This window comes from Perca fluviatilis, chromosome 17 (assembly GCF_010015445.1).
Source record: "Perca fluviatilis chromosome 17, GENO_Pfluv_1.0, whole genome shotgun sequence".
Taxonomy (NCBI): domain Eukaryota; kingdom Metazoa; phylum Chordata; class Actinopteri; order Perciformes; family Percidae; genus Perca; species Perca fluviatilis.
In genome coordinates this window covers 4,514,196-4,541,013 of record NC_053128.1, presented here as the reverse complement: position 1 = coordinate 4,541,013, position 26,818 = coordinate 4,514,196, and the positions used below count along the sequence as shown (strand labels likewise).

Below are 26,818 nucleotides of genomic sequence, written 5' to 3'. Positions count from 1 at the left end.
TCATATTCACGTGCCCGCCTCCTCCCCCACTTGGCCAGGTCCCATCATTTGAATAATAGGCCAATTGTATGAAATGTATAAATGACATGAAGTGCTACCACGGCTGGATTGGCCTGTTTGAAGGACCCAGGGCAACAAAATCGTTGTTGAGTCCACAACCCCCAACATACATTCACATATGTATTTAGATACATTTCATTCATTCATAGAACTCGAGTTACATCCAGTACCTGGTATTTACGTGACAGATGTATACAGCCGATGTCAGGTGTCAGTAGGTTTCTTTTTGTCACAATGAAGCCAATAATAGCCTAATATATAAGTTAATAAACAGATAAAAGCAAAGCAAATTCTCTTTCCCATCCCAAATACTTGTGTAGGCCTACTACACATATAGCCTGTATTATGTATAAATGTAATAGACAAATGTTTACATCAACGATGCTCAAACTTCAACAAAGTTGATAGACAATGTTTCCCTGATGTAGAATTTTTAATGCCGGCCATATTATCTGCCCAGAGAATTTACCAGTGTTTTTGTTGCTGCTTTTTACATTCCTCCTTATGTGCATTGAAAACATACACTAAATGCACTACTGCGTTTGGGGTGTTTTTCTTGTGTACCATAAAGGGACAACAACTGCATTTCGTTGTGCAACCCTGTTTTGTGCAATGACAGTAAATGAACTTTGAACCATATACAGTTTAAAGCAGTTTAAAGTATAAATAATTTTATAATTATTAAATAAATACAGTTTGAAGCAGAAATAATTAATAACCTTAGATACTTTTGGAATTCAAATCAGTGTTATCATTAAATGTCTCCTCGTATCCCTTTTATTAAAAAAAACACATTATTGAAATCCTTTGAGGATGTGGTACAGTAATTTGGAATCCCTAAGGCTCAATTATCAGGTATTTGCTACTTGGTCATCTGTTAGTGGGGATTTTTGGATCCAGTTCTTCAGCATGAAGGCACCAGAATGTTTAGATGGTATAAGGTCATGAGGGTTCTGGGTATTATTCTATGCTTATGCAGAACCTGGGGGATGGAGCCTGGACAGCCCTCAAAAAGACGAAAGGGATTTGAGTATTACACTGGATGATAAGGAGTGGGAACAAATCTGTAGGAATATTAAAACTATGTCATGTTCATTCAAGATTATGCATCGCTTCAATTGGAGTCCCTCCAGATTGTTTAGACTTGGTTTAAGAGCCAAACTATGTCAGATTGCAGGGACCCAGGTTCCATTCAGCCCAAGACTATTTGTTCTGGGAGCTGGGTCAATCCTAAATGGGATGGATAAAGCACATAAGAAGCTGGGTCCAGACTAGTTTGATGACAGCCAGACAGATTATTTTAAGAGGATGGAAGAATGAAGGGGTGCCATCAATCCAAGAGTGGGCTTGCCAGATTGGATGTCTATACTATAAAATGGGAAAAGTACCTGATCTTTCTGGAGGGCTCCTAAGAAGTTTTGTGCTGGGGAGAGACGTGTATGATGGGCTTATGGTGTTGTCATTAATTTATTATCAAGCATAACAGTAAGACACCAATTGTAATTGTACACCAATTGTAACATTTATTGTGGTCTATGAGATAATTGTAGTAACAGCTTGCAATATGTATGCATGTAGCATATTAGCTCACTAGCAGTAGTGCTGCCCAGCTATACCATCATGTCAGTCATGTAACTCCGTCTTGCAGTAGTAGAAGTATATACACTATATATATATATATATAGTAGAAGTTTATAACTAGTGGATCTCACACCTGTAACATGTTCATTTGTTAAAGCATTGCTATTTTGGTCAATTTGGGGCAGCAGAACAAGCTGTAAACACAACAAAGACATATTACTAAGTTGGACCATTTTAGCAAAGAGTTGCCCATTTATATATCCAGCAGACAAAGAGCAGCATTAGCATTTGTTTGAATTTGTGTTTCTGGCCCCCCAACGAATAAGTCAAATTGTTACTCTCTGTCTCTCTTGTTACTTAGCTCTGTTTTGGTTTCTACCAACCACTGAGGGCATTCACTTTGCTCATACAGTTCAACATTGAAGTTGCAGGCCGTAAAACCAAAAACAAAGAGGTGAAAGACACTAAAGAGCTATAGGGGACCTATAGAATTGAGTGACAACTCTCTATCACTATCTGCAACACTTATCACATTACACATTTCAATTTCATCTATTGTTTTTATGATTACATTGATCAGTGCCACTTTAAATTTAACACTTTTTTTCAACCTGGACCCTATTTTCTCATGCATTGGTGTCTAAGTGACTAATGTTAGCGAGACAGACCTTTTTGTTTAATCAAAAACTGTCCTGAGAGAGCTGTCGCTAAACCCACCAGACTCCATTTAAATAAACAATACTTTTAGCATGTATAGATCCAGTATATTTCCACATGTAAATCAGTAAGTTATGTGTTTATTTTAACCAAACCATCATTGTCAAACAGTGATTGACAATGATGAACAATGGAAAGACGAACCAGGATGGCTTTTGATAGTTTAAGTTTGTTTCTGTTGACTTTGAATGACGTGCAATCTATGACGATAAAATTACGGTTTATTTAAATGGAGTCTGGTTGATTTGGTGATAGCCAAGATGATGATTTTGGGGATGTTTTTCTGTTAAAAGGATTTTACTCTTTAACAAAACAGTCGACCTCTGTAGGGATCCTTTCCACAATGTTGTCAGACACTTAGAAAAATAATATGAGCTGTCAGTGGCAAAACAAGCACTTCTGTGGACGTAAACTGAAGGTGCGCAATTAACTTACATTGTAGCTTGTTTCGCTGCTGCCGACTCCAGCAATCTTGCAATTTCAGAGATTGTTGTTCCCATCAGTCACCTAGACACAAACACTTGGGAAATAAAAACAGTTACCCCTATAAAGCTTTAACATAGTGAGTTTGTACACCTGCTTAAATGTCTGTTGGCCAGACTTGTTATATTCAAGTTCAAGTACACACTGTGCATCCAACCAAGATTTGTTCAAACCCCACCAGCCTGAACACTTATGTGGACTATCAGAAGCAGTGAGGCAATGAGGAGAACAGGAGTTTCCTTAAAAAAAGAGTTTTTTTAATATTTACCCAAAAAGTGCTAAAGAATACTGTATAAAACAAGAATTAACAATTGGCCACACCTTTATCTCCACCAAGTATGCCCCCCATTTAAACAGTGCAAGGCTAAAGAAAATAAATATGTAGATTACAAATCAAATAATGTGTGCTTTTGTGAGCATGAATTGTTTGGATGTGGCTGACTGCAACAGAAATGTGCAGTTAACAAAATTAGGTGAAATTGTGTACAATAATACCATTGCTGGCTGTTACCATGTGTGGCTTTGGCCATCTCCCCAACCATCAAACAGGGTCACAGCTTTTGTTTCATGGTCAAATGCAAAGTGCAGCTCTGAGCGTCCCTAGTAACAGAGACAAGAGCTTAAAAGGTGCAAGAAGCTTTGCATCATGCTTGTTGCTATGGAACTACCCAATAGCATGGCTGCCTAACTTACAAAAGAGGTTAATGTTGTAACGTAATCGCAGTGGCAGCTGAAGATGTGGTACAGGCTGGAGGTTGAGTTTTAGTCAGACATGAGCTCTGCTTGTTGAGAAGTTAGATGATTAGTAGAAATTATAATTAAATGTGAGTTATAATTATGTTAAGAGGAACAAAATTAATAACTTGGACATGGCTTATTTTTTTCAAGTTTACTGTAGTTGCAGTCTGTGGTTGTAAAGATTGCAGAAATAATACAAGATTTATAAAATTTGGACATACATCAACAAATCAAGACTTTAAATGCATCTATAAGTGTAACAAAGACTGCTTTTAAAAATGCACACAGGTCAGAATTAGTGGACTATTCAATGCTTCCTGCATTGGCATGGGACATAAATTGTGAGGTTCAGATCCTTCAAATATAGACGTAATTCTGGGGATACTGGGCTGCAGTGGGTAGAGGAGAGACGAGCTCAGACCCACGGTCAGAAGGCTCTTGATTCTTGGTCTGCTGAGTTGAATTTTGTCTACAATCATAAAATCCACAAGGAGATGGAGGTTGCTGATGCAGGTTTTAATCATGTAAATATGCTTAAACTATTTTACTGTCTGGCTGTAGATGACATGTACACCTGTGCAGCATCTGTGAACCTTTGTAAAGCGAAAGCATCTTATGTAAGATAATAATATACAACAATGTGTCCTCGTTTTACTGCTAACTGGGTGCAGAGTGTGGTTTCTTGAATTTATTTCAAAGAGGCTGCTGTGCGATGTAAACAATAAGGTTATCTGCCATTGCTGTAACACCACACAATGGCGCTAACACACAAGCTGAAAGAAGGAAGTTACACTGCCCCTCTGAACATTGTTTCATAGCGATCATCTCTCATCCTGGTCGCTGTTCAACTTGCTACTTCAGGCTGCGGTCGATAGTTTACATGGTGGATCATTTGGGGACAATGTCATGGCTGGATAGCTTGCTTGTCTTGTTATTAAACAAAATGTCAAATTATATTTCCTGATTTTCAACCGTACACAGTGTTATTGACGTTGAAACTTGCCAGCATTGCGTTGCTAAGTGTGGAAAGTCGTATCTAAGGTCTGTCCTATTTACTGAACAACGTTTGCATTGCATAAGAACCTTATTGGATAGGAATGATTGTTCCAGGTATTTGTCAAAATCCTCAGGTGTGTCCAGGGAAACGGAGTTATTGTTTGAAAAAACTTTAGATTTTGGTCGTAAAACGCAATGAATGGTCCCAAAAAAAAAAATTATTTGGCAAGTGACCATGGTATAAGCAGGTTAATGCCCTTTAAGGTGTCTATTGTCAGGAATTAATGGACTTCATGGCAATTACGTTGGGGGCATTAATTCCAACGTAATTGCCAACTATTTTGATAGTTGATTAATCGTTAGTTTAATTAGTTTAAATCATTTTTATGGAAAAAAGGTAAAAATTCTTTGATTCCTGCTTCTTAAATGGGAATATTTTCTAGTTTCTTCACTCCTCTTTGACAGTAAACTGAATATCTTTGAGTTGTGGATAAAACAAGACATTGGAGGAAGTCAATTTGGGCTTTGGGAAACGCTTATCGTCATTTTTCACGACCAAACAACGGATCGAGAAAATAATCAAGAGATTAATCAACAACGTAAATAACTATTATCCAGTCCAACAGTGCAGATAATTGTTTATAGAAGATGGAGCTTTATAGCACAGAGAAATGGACACTAACTAATGTGATATTATTGTACTTTTGCTGTTTGTTTCTTCATTTACTGTAACACATAATTGAACATTTAAAATGTGTTTTAATGAAGAGATGTGGTAGTTGAAGGACACATCCCATGAGGCTATCATGCCTTGGTGTTGGTTTCCATAGTTACCCTGTTAAAGACTCAACTGACAGTCAGCTGTCTTTTGTGTTCGTCATTGGCCTCTCTGGCCTCTACTTACTCTTTGATTTCTTTTTGCTTGAGCTTTGAAAACCTCTCCCGTGTTTACAGTAGCAGGTGAATGCACAGCAGTCATACCTTTTGGATTTGTGTATTTTTCTGTCCCCCAGATGGAGATGTCAGCAGCTGCAGGTAGCCTGAGTATGTCTGGTCACCGTCAGCGCTCGGTGAAGAGGAGGAGGTGGGGAGGTTTGAGGCAGCAGTGGAAGCTTCTGGGCTTGTTTGAGATCGATCAGCAGCACGAGTTCTACAGCCTGACCTGCATGATGAAGGAGGGATTGGCAGCAGCCACCCAAAACACCACTGACAATGCACCTACAGTGAGTACTGGTCAGCAGAGGCACCATTTTAATCACCTATACATATGCACATTAAAATTTCAAATCTAACCACTTAGTATTCAAATGGAAGTGTAGTTTTATTTAGGATCATAAGATTACCGACAGGGCTTCACTTTTACTGTAAGAGTGTATCTGTGTGTGTGTGCATTAAAACATAATGCAAGTTTCAAAGTAAATGAATCCAAATTGAATACACGAAAAATAAATATGTTTTAATATCTTGTAGCCTACCCCAATGAAAAGATGAAAATGAAATCATAGAAAACATAAAAACAAACAAACAGGTTAACATTGTGATATTGACTAGTTCATCTTAGCCTTCATTAGTCTCACATTGCCAGCTTTATAGAATAAGGTCTGGATACACCACACATACATTCCAGGATATGAAAAGAAATCACAATTGTCTTGGTAACTTCTGGACACAGCAGCTATGGCGCTGCAAAATAGTCTTGGGAAGCAACTTGTTTTGATGGAACTTTTGACACAATACAGTAACGTTAGCTATTTAAATTAGCCAGATACATGGTTAAAAGTAATTTGCAATTTGTGTCTCCGTGTGATATAAAAAATATAGTATACCATCTTACACGCAGGTTAGGGCAAAACAAAAGTGCTTTACAGATGACTGATAAGCTGAAAATAAGACAAACAATGAAGTAGTAAAAATAAAAAAATTGCCATAAAACATACTAATTAAAAGCCAGGCTTAAATGGTAGGTTTTAAGTTTATGTTTAAATATATCAAACCTTTCAGCTGCTCTCAGCCTCATCTTGTGCCAGAGGAGCAGAAGGGCCTTCCTGGTTAATTTATTGTAAGCATGTCAGAATGTCAAAATAGGCTGGTGCAAGAACATGAAGTGTTTTAAAAATAAGAAAAGTAAGTAAAATCAATTTAAAATCAATAGAAAACTGGGAGGCAATTAATACAATGACTTTTGTGTCCTCTCCTTCTGGGCTTGGTCAGCACTCGGGCAGCAGAGTTCTGAATCAGTTGTAACTGATTTATAACTTTTTTCGGGTAGACCAGACAGGAGAGCATTACAATAGTCTAGCCTGCTGGAATAAAAAAATAATAGTCTCTCTGTGTTTCACAGAGGGAGAAATGAAACTTCGATGTTTATCCCATATTATGAGAAGCAGATATGGTGACATACCCTACATTAGTTTAGGTTAGGTAAGTTTAGGTGTGCGTCAAAGATGACACCAAAGTTTCTTGTCCTACAAAATTGAATGTTGTGGCTTTTTTTATCTCTCTGAGTCACACAACCGATAACTACAATTTTCTGTTTTATCCTGGTTGCACTGTAAAAGGTTTTGTGACATCCAGGCACTAATATCTAAAATACATTTAAAAAGAGCTTCATCTAAAAAGAGCACCAATTGGTAATTGGTTGCTTTCCTCCTTTATGTGAAAATGCCACAGCTGAAACGAGGCCTTAACATAAACATGGTATGTGGTATGCAATGTCCACCATGCTGCTGCTGAATGAACAGTCACAGAGCAGTTCAACACACAGCCGTGTGCTGCTGCTTCACCCTAATCCCAGTCAAACACACTGCTGACTCAGTAGGCTGATGCATAACTGCCCTGTCTGTTGTGTTGTCTCTGCAGTGTCCCAAAAACACAACACACACACACACACACACACACACACACACACACACAACACACACGCACACATACCTTTTACGTAGAACATACAGTGGCTTGAGAAACATTCTTTAACCTTCACTTTTCCCATATGTTGCTGTGTTAAAATAAATGAAATAGAATTGATTAAATGTATTTTTGCCATAAATTCACACACATTGTCTGATAATGACAATAATGACGGATATTTCATTTCAGACCCTTTTATTTGGCATTTTACACCAACTCTTCAGTTTATTTCCATCTCTTTACGGACTTGGCTTTGTGCAGGCATTGTACGCTTTAACATTAAGATTTCCCTTCACTTTTTATTTGAACAAATGTTTGTCTTTTTAGGAACAACATATACAGAGTATATGGATGAATATGATGACCAAACAAGCAAAAATGGCAAGAAAATTCAAACAACAGAAAAATGTGGTGGGAGTGGCAGCTGAGGTTAAAGGATTTAAATCTACAGGTTTTTAAGGAATAGATTATCCACACCCTTATCGTTTTAGGGTGCGCTTTATTCATCTTAGCTGTTCCAGATTTGCTAAAGGCCAGAATCCAGTAAGACTGCAAAGAGAGACTCATTTGTAAAAAGAATTGTGGCTAACACAGTCAACAGTGCTAACGCAGCTATCGGGATTATTCACCGAGGCTAACGGGGAGGTGTGATGTTTTCCAGCACTGTTTACCGTTTTAACACCCTGAAACGAGTGCAGCCGTTAACCAGTGCACGCCCAGCCCGGGTAAAGTTAGTGCACTTAGCCGAGCAGAGGCTGGCATCTAATCAATGTGACACAAATACCCTACTAGCCACTGAGGCAGAATGTGATATAAACCTTAGCTGATGAAGTGGAGGCCTAGGAAGAGCGTATTACGAATCCCACTATGGCCATGCCAATACCTGCCCTTCAATAGAATTTATTGAGGCGTCCATGCTTACGCAAGGTAACGTAACCCCATTTATACAGGTCCTATCCCCTGACCAATCGGCTATCCTAACCTTAACCACTCGAGGTGAAATGCCTAACCCCAACCAATCGAGCTGCTTCATAGGACGGGTCTTGGCGTGGCCATAGTGGGATTTGTAATTTCGCGAGCGGCAGCACCGCTTTCCCCTTATTCGCCTCACCTGGGGAACGTCCCCTCCTACCTGAGTGCAGCGCCTCACATTGCTAACATTATTAGCTGACACGACATGGCTAACAGTGCTAACATCTAAACCAACCTGAGCATCAGAAAGGGCAGGGAAGAAAAACTCTTGAGCACATACAAAATTGATGCCCTTAATTGATAAAATAAGGGGGTTGTTGTTGGTGGTGCTGCCTTCTCCCGAAGGTAACGTTACAGCACGGGCCGGCCCGAAGCAGTTAGTAAATGTAAACATTCGTGGCTGAGGCTGCCATACAAGGTGCCACCTGCTCATCAGAAAAACATTCACACACAGGTGGCAAAGCATCGGGAGCAATTTGGGGTTCAGTGTCTTTCCCACTTCGACATGAGACTGCAGGGCCAGGGATCAAACCACTGACCTTCCAATTGGTAGATGACCGCTCTACTACCAGAGCCACAGCCGCCATGTGAGCATGTCCAGGATGGCAAGTGACGGTCCTATCCCTGAAGCTCTCCGCGGGATTACGTTAGCGGATTTGCCGAACTCGCTGGCTGCACCCTGACTGCTGCTGCTAAAGGCAGAGATGAGAGCCCAGCTGCTCTGAGGCTTTACGGGTGATTAACAGTAAACCTGTTTGAGTCATGACTCACTCGGATCTTTCACCCGTCTTTAAATTAACTCATGAGTTGCGAGTCTCTAGTATCATTAACTCGGATCAGTTGAGTCCTACTACAATTCAATCTAAAATGATAACGGTGCCACACACAAACCTCTTGCAACATTAGCTACTACTAGTCCTAGCCATCTTAGCTGCCAAAAGTTTTATAACTTACAAATTTGTAGGCAACCACAACTCCACAAGTCAACTCAAGCGACTGAGTGAGCAGAGACAGTCTGAGATTAGGAACTTCCCACAGAGCCGGAAACACTGCAAGCTCACAGACCATGGGACTCATGAGTCATGAGCTCTTGAGTCCTTGAGTCAGTCAGTCAGTCAGTCAGTCAGTCAGTCAGTCAGTCGCGCGAATCAACCAGCTACGTTGTCATGAGTGGATCTGTAGAGCGAGTGAAGTCTCTCCTCGAGTCAGGGTGAAAAGCAAATCCACAACAAAAGCCATTCTTTCACTTCTGAAATAACATACAATGTTCTGCACATAGCCTAGGCCTACTGCACGTTTGGTGTATAAATGTAGTATATTAAAATGCAATTAGGTTGAGCAGACAGTCTGAAACATTGCCAGCTCGGTAGACAATGGGACTCATGAGCTCTCGAGTCCTCGAGAAAGTCGAATCAGCTGGCTACGTTGTCATGAGTGGATCTGTAGCAGATGAGCGACTACAGTTTATCCTCGAGTCACGGTGAAAAGCAAATCCACAACAAAAAACATTCTTTCACTTCTGAAATAACATGCTTAAAGGTTATAGGTTTTGTATATATGTAGAATATCAAAATTAGGTTGATCAATTTAAAAAAAAAAATATTTTAATTTATTCACTGTGGGCATTTCTCCGTTCCTGTTTCTATGTCTACATTGAAAGCCTATATATCAGATCTGAAATAGTGAGTCTGCACCGAGTGAATCCATAGAACTTCCTACTAAGTTAGTGGTTAGAGACAATGGGCTAGGACTGAGTTTCCTTGGCGATTTAGCAATACTGACTCAAGTGACTCAAGTGACTCGCACAACCCGGATCACTTTAGTGAGTGACTCAATTCAATTCAATTCAATTTTATTTATAGTATCAAATCATAACAAGAGTTATCTTAAGACTTTTACAGATAGAGTAGGTCTAGACCACACTCTTTGTAGGCAGTGTCTGACGGTGCCGGTTGGGTGTGTAACCTGAATCCTTAAAAGGAATCGAGTGTGCCAGGCCTAGTTAACAGCCTGGCTGTCAATTCCTGAATTTTTGTCCTGAAAAGTGACTTCATGGAGAGAGGGTGGTTCATTACATGGAGGACAGAGCGGAGTTTCGTTTTTTGTTTATTTTTCTTTGGACTCAAAGTTATACGGTCCTTTCCTCTGTCTGTTGGTCTGCCATTGCTAGTCAGCTGTAATTAAATTTAGGCGCCTGGCCCTACTAACATACCTTTTCTTTGCATCTTTCCTTGTCGGAAGTTCCTAATTTCCGAGTACAATGGAACGCAGCATAACTGGCAGTGACAAGCTCCACCTGGGAGAGACCTGACTGACTGACGTAAAAAGCGTCACTAACTGTGCACGCACATATGAATTTAGGGCAGGAAAGACGACAAAGACGCTCAGATCCTTTTACTTGATAAAGCAGCAAAACCAAGCGCTTTCATATGGAAGTAAAATCAGTTTCATCGGATTTTAAATTAAAAAGCCATAGAATTTCTAGCACTAAATATTTATGCATTGCAATTATGTATCTGAATTTTTTGCCTCTAAATTTTACAACAACTTTTATTTTCAACAACTAATTCTCAACTTTACTTTTCCAAGTTTATAAATACAGAATCCAAAATTTAACATAAAAAAATTCCATATACCAAATTCAGATGCAAATCACAATGTATTCAACAAATATATTTTCAACTTCCTCAAATTCAACAGGCCAAATTCAGCTCCAAAATGTAATGTTTAAAATTCATTGTTAACATCCGAGAACCCAAGGAAAAGCAATCGATTATAGAATCTAGATCGGTAGTTTGCCATAGTAGCAGCAGCCAAAAACTATTTTGTCTGCTATTTCATCACTAAATTCACTTTTGAGACTTTTTTATGTGAGAAATCAACTGTGTAGAGTTTGAACTTGGGCAGTTTTACGAAAATTGATGGCCAATTGCACATTTGCTCCGATGTTGTCGGACTTGAGAAGCTACAGTCTGACGTGACAGCCAGCTGGTGCTGGCCGGCATCGCTTGCTCGCTGGCTGACCAGTGATGTTCATAGACCCCGCCCGGTCAGCTGGAAGTCTGTCAATAGACTCATGGACAAGTTTATTTCCTCAATCGTTTGTTAAAATGACAAAACACAATTATTCATTATAAGATAAACAGCAACCTGGTTATCTGTCTTTCGCAAAAGCTCCACAAGCGATTGTGGGCATAATGTCAACAAGCTGGTAAACACACACACACACACACACACACACACACACACACACACACACACACACACACACACACACACACACACACACACACACACACACACACACACACACACACACACACAGCCGCAGCCAGAGGCGAAGGAGAGCAGCGTCTGACAGGGCAGAGACCTCTCTCTTATAACATACTTTTATTTAACGAGGGTTGTTTAAAACATTGCTTGCCAAAATCTGCTCAAATCTTTTTATTTACAGTACATGAACAGAACAGTTAGTTTTAAGAGTACTGTTGTCATTCAGGTCTGATAATGCCTCTCTGAAAACTGGTCTGTCTGGTGTTATGTGGAAATATATTTTTTTTATATTGCCTAGATGTGCACTTATAGCCTACATGCCCAGAGACAACAGATGGGAATTATCATTGTGATAGCCTATATCTGGTGCAATACATTTATTGTTCCTGTTTTAAGCCAATGAATGAAAATTATAAACTTTGGTGTCTCCCCTTAAGTCTAAATAACATATGCCATTATTTATTATTTACACATAGGCTATGTTAAAGAGAGACCTGTCTCTCTGCCCTTTGAGACGCTGCTCTTCTACTCCTCTGACTCCTTCTCTGGCTGCCCAGTGAGCTCGTAAACGTTACGCCCGCAATCGCTTGTGGAGCTTTTTAACTCTGACAGGCAGATAACCACAGGTTGCTGTTTATCTTATAATGGATAATTTTGTTTTGTTATTTAAACAAACGATTGAGGAAATAAACTTGTCCAATAGTCTATTGAGAGACTTCCAGCTGACGGGGCGGGGTCTGTGAACATTACTGGTCGGCCGGCGTGCAAGCGATCCTGGCTGCCACCAGCCGTCTGTCACGTAAGACAGGAGCTTCTCAAGTCCAACAGCATCAGAGCAAATGTGCAATTCGCCATACATTTTTGTAAAAATGCCCATATTTGAACTCAAACTGCACAGTTGATTTCTCGCATAAAAAAGTCTCAGAAGTGAATTTAGTGGTGAAATAGCAGACGAAAATTGTAAAAAGTTTCCAGTTGTTTGCTACTGCTGCTATGGCACACTCCCTATCTAGATTCTAGAATCAATTGCTTTTCCTTGGGTTCCCAGATGTTAACACTGAATTTTAAACATTACATTTTGCAGCTGAATTTGGCCTGTTGAAGTTGAAAATATATTAGTTGTATTTTTAACAAAGCTATTTTGCATCTGAATTTGTTATATTGAATTTCTTTACGTAGAATTTTTGATTCTGAATATATAAACTTAGATAAAATAAAGGTGAAAATGAATTGTTGAAAATTTGAAGAGTAAAATTCAGAGGGAAAGAATTCAGATACATAATTTCAATGCATAAATATTCCCATACTTTCATCAGTGGGTCATTTGCTCAATCACCATTTAACATTCTTTAATAAATAGGAATTTAACAGACAATTAACTAGATGAAAATCTTACGGACAATAACCTTAACAAAAAGTACAGTTATAAGAAGTAACTACAAGTCTTTTATATTGTCTATAATACGTAGCATAGGCAGTTGGTGTGCTAAATATTTCGTACGTGATAGATCAGACCATATTGTGGTCGACAACCAGAAATCACAAGCTCTCTATCTTTACATATATAACCCCGTAATCCAGTGGTTCCCAAAGAGGGGGGCACTTAACAAATAATGCATGGTTCTGATACTCTGCTGTCATGGACAAGTTTGTGAAAGCATTGCCAGGTAAACATGAAGCAGACGATGAAGCTAAAGCAAACACCACAACTACCAAAACAAAGACAAGAAAATACGGAATGGTGACCACAATTCAATCAACGGAGCCAACTGCCAATCTCCAAGTCAAATCGCATTGTGTCTCGTTGACTGTCTCTTTGCGGAAAAACAACTAATTGTTGCGCACCTCTCTCTCTCTCTCTCTCTCTCTCTCTCTCTCTCACACACGGAGAAACAGCTGATCTCAATTCAACTCAATTGAAAATAATTGTATCTACAAAAGCCCTGCAGAAAAAGATTGGGAACAACTAATTTGTTCCCAATCTAACCTAATCTGACACTGTATCACAGGCATGGACTCATAATTATTATACAATGTACATATTTGTTGTGTATCTAAAGTAGTATCTAAATAATACATATGTGATTTATAAATATATATACATTAATGTTAAGCTCAGTTAATGAATAATTAGCCCTTCTTGTCCTCAATGACATCTTCCCTCTTTCTCCTGCTCTAGAATGAGCTGTCAGATGATGATTTCAGATTAAAGGTCACTCAGATTCATAAGGTTGGTGGATGTTTCAATAATTAACAGGACTCAAATTAAATTACTGTGTTGAATGCTTCCACCTGCATATTTAGTTGCATGTGTATGTATGTGTGTGTGTGTGTGTGTGAAGGATTTTACAATGGAGACGTTTGCAGGCCCGGTGTTTTCCAGCCTGCGTGGATCTTTAGGAATGACAGAGCAGGAATATCAGCAGTCTCTCTGCTCTGAAAACTGCTACCTCCAGTTCATTAGCAACTCCAAGAGCAAGGCCGACTTCTTCCTGACGTAAGCCCTCACACACCACTAACCACTTACCCTAACCCTAACCCACCAACTCACTCACACATGATCATTCCTTATTTGAACATTTGTTTTGGATTGAATTCATATTTGCCTAACCATAAGCCCTAAATGTTTCTCTAACCATAACTCTAAACCTAACAACAACCTTAGCCCTAAACCTTACACATTGCACAGGAGTAACTCAATTTACACACAATCAATGACAGAGGTGTACTCAGGTGTGCAAATGCTGCGGCTATTATTTAACAATTTAAGAAAGCAAGTTGTTGCAGCTCAAAGCTGAATGACAAATGTAATGACTACCTCCAGCCTTTTGTGTTAGGAATTGGTACATCTTTGGCAATCTAAACAACTTTTCATTAAAATGATCAGAGTGTGATTTGTTGTTATATTAATAGAATAGAGATCTTCTTCCTCTGTGCTTTTGAACTTCTAGAAATGATAAACGCTTCTTTTTGAAGACCCAGAACAAAAGGGAAATCAAATTCCTCCTGTCCAACCTGAAGATCTACATAGAACATCTGAGGAAATACCCCCATTCGTTGCTGGTCAAGTTCCTAGGTACACACATCACACACAGACACACACACTTCCACACAATGACAAATTGTATTTGGCCAAGATATCTAAATGTAACTGGCTTTTCATAGGTTCGCCTAACTGGGTTTTATGTGTTCTCAGTATAGTATGTCAGTCCAGTTTCCCCCCCAGAGTCCATAATTTAATCCATTACCCAAATCCACCCCGTCTCAATATAATGTCATTCGTGGTCGGATTGAGGACATGGGCCACAATGACGGCATTCTCTTCCTTAGCACCATATCAGCAATCACCAATTCTGCAGTCTCTGGCACATTTTACTCCAAATAGCTGACAAAGTCGGAGCAAGGCCTGTCCGCAGTGTTAGGGGAGCACATGTTGACCAATACAAAGGCCTCACTGAGGGGCAGGAGGGTCATAGTCTAGGCCAGGGACACGTTGCAGCATTCAGGGACTAACGTAGACTCACTGTATTCTGGACTTTTCCGACACTGTAAAAGTCCCATAAAATACCAATACGTTGAAAGATAAGCCTGATTGTGATGCTCATCCTCAGAGAGTGACCCCTCTGTGTGTCACAAGAGCCCCGTGACTGGCACCCAGGCATTTACAGCAAGCCCTTGAGTGTGAGTGGGAACCCTGTCCCTTGTCATCAGAACCCTCCTGATTTAAGGCTCTGATTCTCCTCAATAATCTCTTTCATCTCCTTCTTAATTCATACATTTCCTCAGTGAGTGTGTCAATGCCCTGTAGAGGCTGCTATCATTGGACACCGACTGCCATTTTCTGTACTGACAGAGTCCATCCTCAGAGCCTCACTGGTTACCTATTTTTGAGGGGGCAATAAACTTCAAAATTTCACCGTGAAAGCATGAACTGTCCTCTGGAGGACATCCACCAGACCAGCGTGCGCCTGTGGATTGTTGTCGGCAGCGGCAGGCAAGGGAGGCGGGAGGAAGTAGAAGGATGCCCGGTCGGGGCTGCTAGCCTGGCTAAGGAAACTACCACACAATTCGCCACTGTAGAGACTCATATTCACCAACGACAGCACACAAAATGGATATATATGCTACAAATACACATGGAACTGCTGCGTGATGATTATTACCGGAGCCTGGCTGAACACACTCACTCATCCCAGACGGCAGCTAGCAGCTAGCAGCTAGCAGCTAAGAGGGTAGGTGAATTTTAAGAGGGTAGGTGAATTTTAAGAGGGTAGGTGAATTTAAACAATGGCTAAGTTGCTAAACGCATCTTGTTGTCATGTAAGGGCCTTGTTCGTGTTGCACAGACATTTTAATTGCATTTTGTGTCTGTTAAGAGGCACAAAGACACTCTTTATCTTAGGCCCCCATAACTGCCGTTTTAGCTGAGTGGGAGCTCTCGGCATTAGCTGCAGCAGCTCCGTGTTGCTAACACCGATTCGCCTCGTTTTTTTTGCTATCGACAGTACTCATATACATATAGCGATCAAGATTAACGTAAAAATTGCCCGGAGTTCTCCTTTAATAACATATGTGTACAGAGTCGACCGTTCTCTGGGATATGTCTTCATGCTAATCGACTGTGCTGTAGCTTTCATGTTTACATGCGGGCGCCATCTTGGAAAACAGTCATGATCTGTCGACATTGAACGCCGTGCAACCAGTAACCAGTAACATAGCTCAAACACAGCGTTCGTGGTTCGACTGGTCAAATAGTGGTCAAAATAGTGATTTACCCTCTGCCCCGAAAGCTAGCATTACAAGCTAATCACTGGTTTGCACTAGCTTGTTTCAAGCTAGAGACACATTCGATTAGCATGAAAACATATCCCAGAGAACGGTCGACTCTGTACACATATGTTATTAACCCCTAGGTTAATTTTGCGCCGGAATTGTACGTTAACTCCTATAAGCACACTGAATGCCACCTACAGTTGTCTTTGCCTAGCTGAGGAAGCTCTGACTCCCATCTCCAGTGAAGGGAGAAGGCAGGTCAAATCTAGGCTACTCACCGTAGCAAGTGAATTCTCCAGATTCTTTTGCTTTCGGCTGGTCTTCATCTCCAAACCACATGACTGCGCGCAAAACTGACCCCCAGCTATACTGAGAGAAGCTAACTTAAACAAGGCACAACACGAAAATACGGGACTCAACTGTTTATGACATTTGCACATATTAATTAAGTGAATCCACCGCTGCTACCAATGTTACTGGCCTTTCATAGGTTCACCTTACTGGGTTTTAATAACAAAATAATAGATGCTCACAGTAGAGTTGGGTCGATTTCTGGTTTCCCTCATCCGGTCCGGTGTATGAGGCTAAACCGGTTTGATTTTATGCTAACCAGTTGAACCAGGATTTGTCGCTATGACACCTTCTGGCAATTTAAAAAGTAGCCTACATTAGCAACCTTTGCCGACGGCCTCACTAACACTAAATCCAACTTGTATTGCAAGCAGTGTTGGGCAGTAGCATAAACTTAAAGGGGTGATAGAATGATTATATAGGGTATTTCACACTGTTCCTTAAGGTCTCCTAATGGGGTATGTAACATTGGTTGGGCTGAAAATGGCCTAGTTGATATTTTATCTTTTGATGTTTTGGCCCTATTTGTAACAAGAGCTTTTCTTCCAAATATTTAGATGAGCTGCACGCTGATTGGTTGAGCAAATCGCCATACACACAGATTAGAGACGCGCGCTGATTGGTTGAGCGAATCTCCAATACACACACATTAGAGAAGCGACAGAATCTCATATTCCAGACACTGCAATGTTTCATTACCAAATTCGCTTCTGAGACTTTTTTTATGCGAGAAATCAACTATATAAAGCTCAAGTATGGGCCGTTTTACGAAAATTGATGGCTAATTGCAAATTTGGTAAGACGTGTCGGACTTTAGGAGCTCCACACAGTCTGACGAGAAAGCGGCGCCCGGATCGACTCACGGGACAAAGTCACCCTTTGTGGATACGCACCACTACCGGGGCTCCGCGGCCGGCTGCCGGCATAACTATAATATATTTACGGTTTGAATTTCGTCACGCCACTTATATAACGTCTACCCCAATATCCTATAAAGCTAACCGTTGTGTCCGATTTGATTTTAAGGCATTTTTATGAACATGAGGCGTCTTGTTAGGACGAGCAGCTAGCTAGCTATATGTCCCATTCAATACAATGGGAAACGATTGCAGCTAGCTAGCTACACTTTCGGCATAACTATAGTATATTTAGTTTGAATATCGTTACGCCACTTATATAACATCTACCCCAATGTCTTATAAAGCTTAGCTAACACTTGTCCGATTTAAATTTTAATGCATTTTTGTGAATTTCAGAGGTCTCGTTAGGAGGAGGCTAGCTAGCTCTCATTGATGGACTCCAGCTAACCGCGCGCTCTATCAATGAGACTCGCGGACAACAAGCGTTTATTTCCCCAATCGTTTATTTAAATAACTCAACACATTATGAATACACGCATTATAAGATTAACTGGAACCTGTAGTAACAGATTGCTGGTGTAACAAGCTCGCTGACCGCGCTCTCACTCACACACACCGGGTATTTAGCTAGCAGGAAGAGGGGAGCTGTAGGCCCTGGAGGTCTGTCCAGGCAGCGGCGTTTGGTAGTCCATTAACCCACAAAACGGTGACTGCCAGCTGTGACGGAGCTCAATCAAGCTCACAGCAGGCCAGGGTCTGTGAAGGAAGACAGGCCAGGCGGCGAGGCAGCTACACAGGCAGCACCGGCCGCTGAACTCCGACACACAGTCGGACAAAAATTGCAATTAGACATACATTTTCGTAAAACGGCCAATATTTTACCTCTACATAGTTGATTTCTCGCATAAAAAAGTCTCAGAAGTGAATTTAATGGTAAAATAGCAGATGAACAATGTATACAATTTCTGAGATCAGCCCTAGATTCAGAAGACTAACTGATCTCAGGTCAGTTGTGTAGCCTATGCAAATGTTTGGGCGTGACAAAGAAAGAGACTAGAGCCAAATGAGGAGGAGCTGCCGAGTTGACGTCAACTAAGCGGCTCGTTGAGATTTGCCCGTTTTCAGAGGCAGTTTCAAATTGTGAGATTTGCAGAGAAAAGAGGTGTTAATGGGATTTAGAGGTTCTATGTATTTCCTAGTTACCCACTTGACTGACCCACTGACACACGTCATTATTCAACTATGACAAGGTAAAATCGGTTTTGCATTCTATCACCCCTTTAAAACTAAAACTGCACCGCTAAAATGGAAACATTTGCAATTTCAAGCCAATGAAAGAAGTGAGCTGAAAATTCTCCCTTCATACATGAGTGTATACAAGTGTATACACATAAACCAAATAGGTTATTATAAGCTCACTGCAGGTAAAAAGTCATGTTTAAGACTTAAGAGGTACATTACCACCACCATGTGGTCTGGAGATGCTATACTCTCACTATGGGCTCTCTCATCAGTCTCACTTGGGAGCGGCTTTGACAAGTGCAACACCTAGTGCTAAAATTTGGTGGTCTGGTCCGGTGTTTGGCTAGCCTAGAAATGTAGACGCACCCTAGCGGCAGCAAAATTATTTTGCAGCCAGGGGTGTAGGCACTCGTTGACTTGCGAGCTGGAAAAACCAAACTCTGGTCAGGCCAATCACATCGTGTATAGAGTCGGTGGGCGGGCTTATGCCTGCTGTTGCTGGGAACAGTGGTCTTCTGGAAGACTTGGAGTTAAGCTTTTCTTTGGGAAAAGAACAAAGAACGGCACAGAAATCATTCTTAAAAAAGGAAGATGTGTTTTCGGAGTTTTGCCGACTTGATAAAAGTTTAATCTATCAACTAGCTTCTCTTCCTTCTTCGTTGCTCTGCCTGGTTGTAGCGCTATCCTATTGCGTGCAGAGAGAATTTGAAAGACAACCGTTTATCCCGCCCCTCGGATTGAGTCACACAAACCAAATGCTTCATTTCACGCTTCTTTTTACTCTCTCCCTCTCTTCCTGCCCCGCCCCTTTCTCCTAGCAGGGGTTTTCAGTAGGTGAGGTGTGCCTCCCCTGGGCGATGCCAAAGAGCCACAGGGGAAGTACGACCCAGGGGGTAAGCTTCGCTTCAGAACTTGAACCTCCTATGGCGCCATTTTGATGCTACAAAGCGATCACCTCCCGTTAGCATTCCATTGAATGCCATTCATTTTGATGTCACTTTGGCAGCGAATAACTTTACATCTGAAGTGTTTAAAGACTCTATTTGTCCATTGTTTATTTCTAAAGAAACATGACAATGTATAAAAGGCTCCATTACCTTGTATCTCACGTTATAGCTCCGTAGCAGACGTTTTTGTAAAAATAGGCTAACGATTGTGTCATAACCTAACTAACATAATAGAGGAATTACCGTATAGTACAGGAGAAGTTCACAGGCAGTTTGGACTTACATTATTTGTTTAGGTTTAATTACTGATATTAACTAGCATTTTAGTTAGCAATAATTAGCATGTGCCTATGTTATCTCCTTACATATACCTACGCTCTCTGTCTCTGCAAGAGTCGGAATGATTGAGATTTCTCTTGGCACAGCTACCAGAAGACTTATAACTTTCAGACAGGTTGCTCACGTCACATTTACGTTGTCTCTTTCAGTTCAACAATTCCAACAATTACAGTAATTCCCTCAAGAGCAAGCAGTGCGACAGTGGCAAGGAAAAACTCCTTCTTGGGAAGAAACCTCGGACAGACCCAGGCTCTTGGTAGGCGGTGTCTGACGGTGCCGGTTGGGGATATTATGAACAGTGGCGATAATAGTCACATTAATAATGGAACAGTGACTTCAAATGGTAGTCGTAGTAGTTCATGTCATATCAGGGCGCTGCAGGGCGTTACAGGATGTAGCGCGGCCCAGCAGAGCATGGATGGACGTAGCAGGAAGCAGCAGGGTTTAGCAGGATGCAGCATGACATTGCAGGGCACCGCAGAGCTCAGCAGGGAGTGCAGCAGGACCACGGCGACAGCTGGAACCAGGATCTTGGTGCCAACGTTCTCCAAGGAAATACACTGGGTGAAAAAACATAAGGACTCCGGGGAGTAAACTCCCCAGAAGCTAGGATTAGTAACAAGCCTTTCTGGGATGGGATGCACACAAATGGTAATAGAAAGGGAGAGGAGAGAGCAGCTCAGTGTGTCAAAGGAAGAGAGACAGGTCATAAGGAGAGGTAGCCTGTTCGGGCTTGGAAATCTCCCCTGCCGGATCGGGCTGTGCTGGCCTGCCTCCCTCTACTTTTGTTATATATTATTAATCTAACAATTATGAAGAGAAGCAGGTGGGCCAGTTAGGTGGACACTGCAATTCCTCACTCCCTAACTATAAGCTTTATCAAATAGGAGAGTTTTAAGTTCATTCTTGAAAAAAGCAGATCTACAGGAGAATAAACAGATGAATGCAATACAGAAAGCCTGAGAGCCTTACTGCCATATATTCCATTATGTTTTTATATTTGGATTGTAATCTGTTTCCCTTTACATAAAGATATTTCCAGCATATTGATTCAGAAAAAGGTAGAAATAGGTGCATACAAATTCACCAGAATGCAGGAAATGAAGTGTTTAATGCTCTAAATTTTCAGGGGGGTGGACCCCTGATAATCAATCACTGACACAGCTCTTTGTTAAGAGCGCAGAGTGGATAGACAATGCATTCATTTTCAACATGGTTAAAGTGACTATATGTACCTTTTTAATGTTTCTGAAGCTCTGTCATTTTTCATACAATGGTCTTAAATGACCTGTAACAGCAAACGAGACGAACAGTGAAAAGAATGCTATTTTTATCTAGTTTTTAGTAAGGCCTCTGCCCGGGTCAGATTTTTCCTGCACAGTCACAGAATGATTTGCGGCAGGTAGACGGCGCTACAGTAACACATTCTGAAGGGTCACAGATTTCTTTGTAACACTGGAAAAGCCTGTGTTAGGTATCCAGCCAGTTGAGCCAGGTCAAAAGTAGCAGGAGATTTCTTTATATAGCCCTTGTTTGTATTTTAATGTTATTTTAGAATATTTAGAGCAAAATATTCATCACAACTATATGACCTCTCCGTAGCGCTAACTCTGTAATACATTGGGCAATAAAGCACCGTAAAGAAAAGACCTTTACGACAGCAGGTGTGGTAAAAACACTACCGCTTTTGTCCAAAGCGGCCGCTAGAATCAACACAAACTAAAAGTTACAGATATAGCTACTTTAAAACATGGGAAAAGTGGGGAAGGAGGTGATAATGTGTAACATGCAATGTGAAAGGAATCGCTTGTAGTGACAAACTCCCAGAGAACTGTCACCCGACTCTGCTACTCCTTTCAGCAGCATTTAGCAGCTAAAGAGCCCAAGAGACCAAAAACCGAGCTAAAGGCGAGAACATTTTGGACTTACATTAATTGAATGGCCAGAAACATTACTAAAATGCTAATGTTACTGTGTCTATTGGATGTATAAAGAGGCAAGTGTCTGCCAACATGCTCGCCATAACAACATTATAATATGTCAATATGTCAAATAACATGTTGCATAGGACTGAGTGATTTCTCATTATTTTTCAAGGTGTTCACAGGATCAAAATTCCACACAGGCGGAAGGTACAGATCTTATTTGAAAACTGTTCTAGTTGGCATTATAATTAATGGATATAACAAAGCATTACATAGCTCATTTACTTTTTTCACTTGTCCTTTGCAGAAATACTTCATTGTTATGCAAAGTGTGTTTTATCCTGATGATCGAATCGTTGCCAGGTAAGCTTGATTTGCTTGCCCCCGAATCAGTAGTATGAGTAGTATTACTACTACTTTATGTTAACGCACAGAAACAGACTGTGCGGCCTCTTTGTGTGGTTTGATGTGTGTGTTTTGTATTGCCAGGTATGACATTAAGGGCTGTGAGGTGAGTCGTTGGACGGAGCCTGCAGCAGAGGGGAGCCAGATTATTGTGGTTCTCAAAGACCTCAACTTTGAAGGCCAGTTCATCACTCTGGGTAAGGAATCAGAATGTGATGTTTATGTGTGCTGTGAGTCATATGAAGCAGTGTAATAATACAGGCGGCATTGTTGCACCCCCTTCAGGCCAATCAGCATATTGTTTCTTTTCTTTTAAAGTTACAAAATCCATGCAAGAAATGAATCTGTAATTATAATACGTATGTAATAGTATACATATATGCTATTTAGATTTACAGTACAGTCTAATAAAAAATAAAAAAGACACATCAATAAAGAAAGACAATTATAAACCACACCCACATCTTCCCCTCCCATTAGAGCAGTGGTTCCCAACCTGGGGTCCGGGCACCCCTCAGGGGGGCAGAAAGATCACAGGGGGTGCGCAAGTCTTTATCTGGTTTGAGGTTGAGGTAAAAAAAAAATATTTGCACATGTTAAACAAATTATGATAATACACTAGAATATATAATGTGTACAAAAGTCTGTATAAAAACTATATATTTTTGTTCTTGCTTAAAATTGTAGGCAGGCTACTTAGTAGGCCAAACCTCCGGGACCTCTTAACCTGGGACCTCTTGCTGTCATCAGGTCAGCTGCTAGATCAGGCAGCTATCCTCGTTTTTCCTGCCGCCACGGCATCACTATTTTATGAATGAAACATGGCGGAGAAATGTAGAAGTGCTGATACTTTTACTCAGAGAGATACATTTGCTCTCTGTGTCAAAAAAGAAAGTAAGGCTCTATCTCGAGAGTTACCTCAACTTCGGTTTACCTCAACTTCAGCTTTTCTTAGACATGAGTAGGGGGGGCGCTAAGGAAAAAAGGTTGGGAACCACTGCACTACAGGGTGACACGGGAATCAATTGTCACTCCCATCCCATCCCGAGCCCACGAAAATACTCCTGTCATATCCCAATCACGTGACTGCCCCCAAAAAAATCCTATGTTGTCTAAAGTTATCAGACTCTGTTGCCCCCCCCCCCCCCCAGCATGTTTTGGGTAATCGCGGTCAAATCACTGAGGTTGCCTCGGAAATTTAGGCTACACACACATGCATTACCTGCAGGCCTAGATGAAATGCCTCGCAATCTTTGCAGCGTCATTTTTTTATTTAATCTCCGGCTTTGTCCCACTCCCTCCTGTTGATTTCTATGCTCTATTCCGTCCTTATCACGTTACCAACAGTGAAATTGACTCCCGTACGGGAATACCGTGACCCACGGGAGTCCCAAAAAATTGTCACCCTCTACCTCCCACCCACCCACCCATCCACCTACCCAGCTTAGGCTGTGCTAATCAATTAAAGAAGTTAAGATAAACTATAACTATACAGGGGACAAAAATACAAACAAATCCAAATGATCACAGATCAAAACAAAAGCGACAACAACAACCAGCTTAGGTCAAAAACAAGTGTGTAAAGGATAAGGACAAGGATCAATATCACCAGGCTATAGGCTACATCATGGCAGTTACTGGATTATGAAGCCTCTGGAGGCTGCGGAGCATATTGTTTCTAACACTATGCCAAAATGCACTCCTCTATCTCAGGGTTCAGCAACCACGTTCCAGCTCAACCAGTGGCACACTAGTTGTTTGCAAGAGAGTTTTTGGGAAATGTTCCAATCTACTTGCCAAATGACTTCTTTCACAGCCATTGGCAGGAACACAGCCTGTTCCTTACAGTAGTTTTTTTATTTTTTATTCCCTATCCGCATTCAGCGAATACCCGCCTAATATGATTGACTAGTAGCTACTCGTTGCCTTATTCAAAGAATGCAGCCGAAAGGAAAACAAATAACACGGCTGTGTTCTTTTGTCCACAACTCAAAGATATTCAGTTTACTGTCAAAGAGGAGTGAATAAACTAGAAAAAAATATATTTAAGAAGCAGGAATCAAATAATGTGTTGCTTTTTTTTTATAAAAAAAAATGACTAAAACCAATGAATTAATTATTAAAATAGTTGACGATTAATATAATAGTTGACGATTAATTTAATAGTTGACGCTGACTTATGGATTAATCTTTGCAACTCTAGATATGGAACACTGATTAACAAGAACATTTTAAAATGGCACTTCATATTAAAAGGTTGCCGAACGCTGCTTTACCTTAAATGAACCATGTGGAAACATCTTATTCAAATAAATCTAACTCAAATAAAAAACAATGCCAATGGTGTGTGTAAATGCCAGTGGTAATATCCACATGTACACGTTTGCTGTGTATTTCTGTACAGCCATGTTTGAGTTGTAATGTTATGTGGTGTGTGTGTGTGTGCAGACCAGCAGCGTCCCTGGCTCCTGCGGCAGGTGGAGATCGACACACACTTCCTCCGGAGGCTCAACGTGTTGGACTACAGTCTCCTCGTGGCCCATCAGCCCTTACACCACGATGAACGCCACCAGAGTCTCTCCTTCGCAACTCTCATTATGAGAACCAAAAAGTCAGGGTCTTGATATTTCATGACAGGGTTTCATAAGTTATAGATAGCTATGTTGATAATCAGTTAATCATTTAACCCTATTTCGCTCTATCTTTTAAAAAAAAAAACAACGTTCCTGGTTGTTTGCATTGCTTTAAACCTAGTCTCGCTTTGCCAGACCATCCTCCACAGTACTGCGGAGGAGGGTCTGGCTAGTCCACACAGCATTCCGGGATGGGAGAAAAACGTGCTCTGGTTTATTGGCATTTCTTTAAACCAATCACAATCGTTATGGTTGGCGCTAAGCTCCAAAGGAAGACGATGCAAAATAGCCTTGGGAAGGAACATGTTTTGTTTGTGTGTACGTTCAAAAGTTGTTGTAGTCATGTGAGAGAGAATTCAGATTGGACAGATAGTCTAGCTAACTGTCTGGATTTACCCTGCAGAGATCTGAGGAGCAGTTAACCAAAGTCCTCAGAAATCCGCCACCGCAAAGAAAAGCGGAAGATGACGGACATCAACGAAAAGACATGCACTACTTTAAACCAATCACAATCGTCCTAGGCGTGGCTAAACTCTGGACGCAGTGGCTCGGCAAAACAGTCTCGGGAAGGAACTTGTTTTGGTGGAAAAGAAAACACCACATAAAATATTAAATAAAGTTAACTGTTCACACAATACAGTAACTTGAGCTATTAAAATTAGCTGGACACACGGTTAAACAGCAACATACAGAAAACAGAAGGTGAGGGGCAAAGTGCCAGCTGTCAGGCAGTTATCCTGGAAATGTACTGTATTTCCTGGACTTGGGGCTGTGAGACAATAAAAGGGTAGTGAAAGTAGTATTGAGAGACTGACTCGTTACGAGATTTGCTGACAGTAATAAAAATATAACTACACCAGTCTTATCCTTCAATAACAATGAATTGAATTTATGAACCTGTGAGTGAGTGGTTGGAGAAAGAGAAACTGCAACTTGTTCGAAACAATTCTGTGGTTTAGCAGATCTGTAAATGCTGACAACCAGAGATTACATTTTGACCGCAGTATCGATAGAAGGGTTTTACACAGCTTAAAGGTTTGAGACACAAAGAAGTAATACTACAGAGCCAGGACTGAGTCAGCCTCTCTGCCAGAAATAGTGTGCGCTATTAGTAACTAGGGCTGTGCTCGATTGAAGAAATTCTTAGTCGACTAACACTCATTCAATTGTATCGACTAATCGATTAGTTGATTTAATTGACAGATCTGTAAATCTGAGTTTCTCCGCAAGGACCACTTTAATTCTTGTGTTTACCAGAGATGTGCTGGTATTATTCTTGGAAATAAGTCATTCAGCATGAAAAAAGCATAAAACATGACTAATGGACTAAAGAAATCTAAGTTGACTAAGACCAAAACAACCGATTAGTCGACTAATCGACTAAGAGGGAGCAGCCCTATTAGTAACAGTTTCAAGTTACAAAATGTCGTATAAACAGTCATATGTCATTGTTTAATTCAGAAATCAGAAAAGGATTTATTGCCTAGTAAGGACCACTTACGAGGAGTTTGCCTTGGTGGTTGGTGCATACTTAAACATATTAAACATTAATATGACATAAACAATAAATGCAGAAACAAATATATACAAAGTAGTTGTTTAACATTAAGAAAAAG

At 40.6% G+C, this 26,818-nt stretch overlaps 1 protein-coding gene across 1 annotated transcript in view; it reads left to right on the top strand.

The window, feature by feature from the left end:
- Positions 1-26,818, top strand: part of pip5kl1 (phosphatidylinositol-4-phosphate 5-kinase-like 1) — a 31,681-nt gene that overhangs the window by 1,777 nt on the left and 3,086 nt on the right. Inside the window, exons 2-9 of the mRNA XM_039778751.1 lie at positions 5,589-5,798; positions 13,907-13,957; positions 14,070-14,224; positions 14,679-14,803; positions 22,337-22,371; positions 22,472-22,527; positions 22,654-22,766; positions 25,018-25,180. Of these exons, the coding sequence (XP_039634685.1) occupies positions 5,589-5,798; positions 13,907-13,957; positions 14,070-14,224; positions 14,679-14,803; positions 22,337-22,371; positions 22,472-22,527; positions 22,654-22,766; positions 25,018-25,180 (908 nt within the window). The remainder of the gene's footprint in view (positions 1-5,588; positions 5,799-13,906; positions 13,958-14,069; positions 14,225-14,678; positions 14,804-22,336; positions 22,372-22,471; positions 22,528-22,653; positions 22,767-25,017; positions 25,181-26,818) is intronic.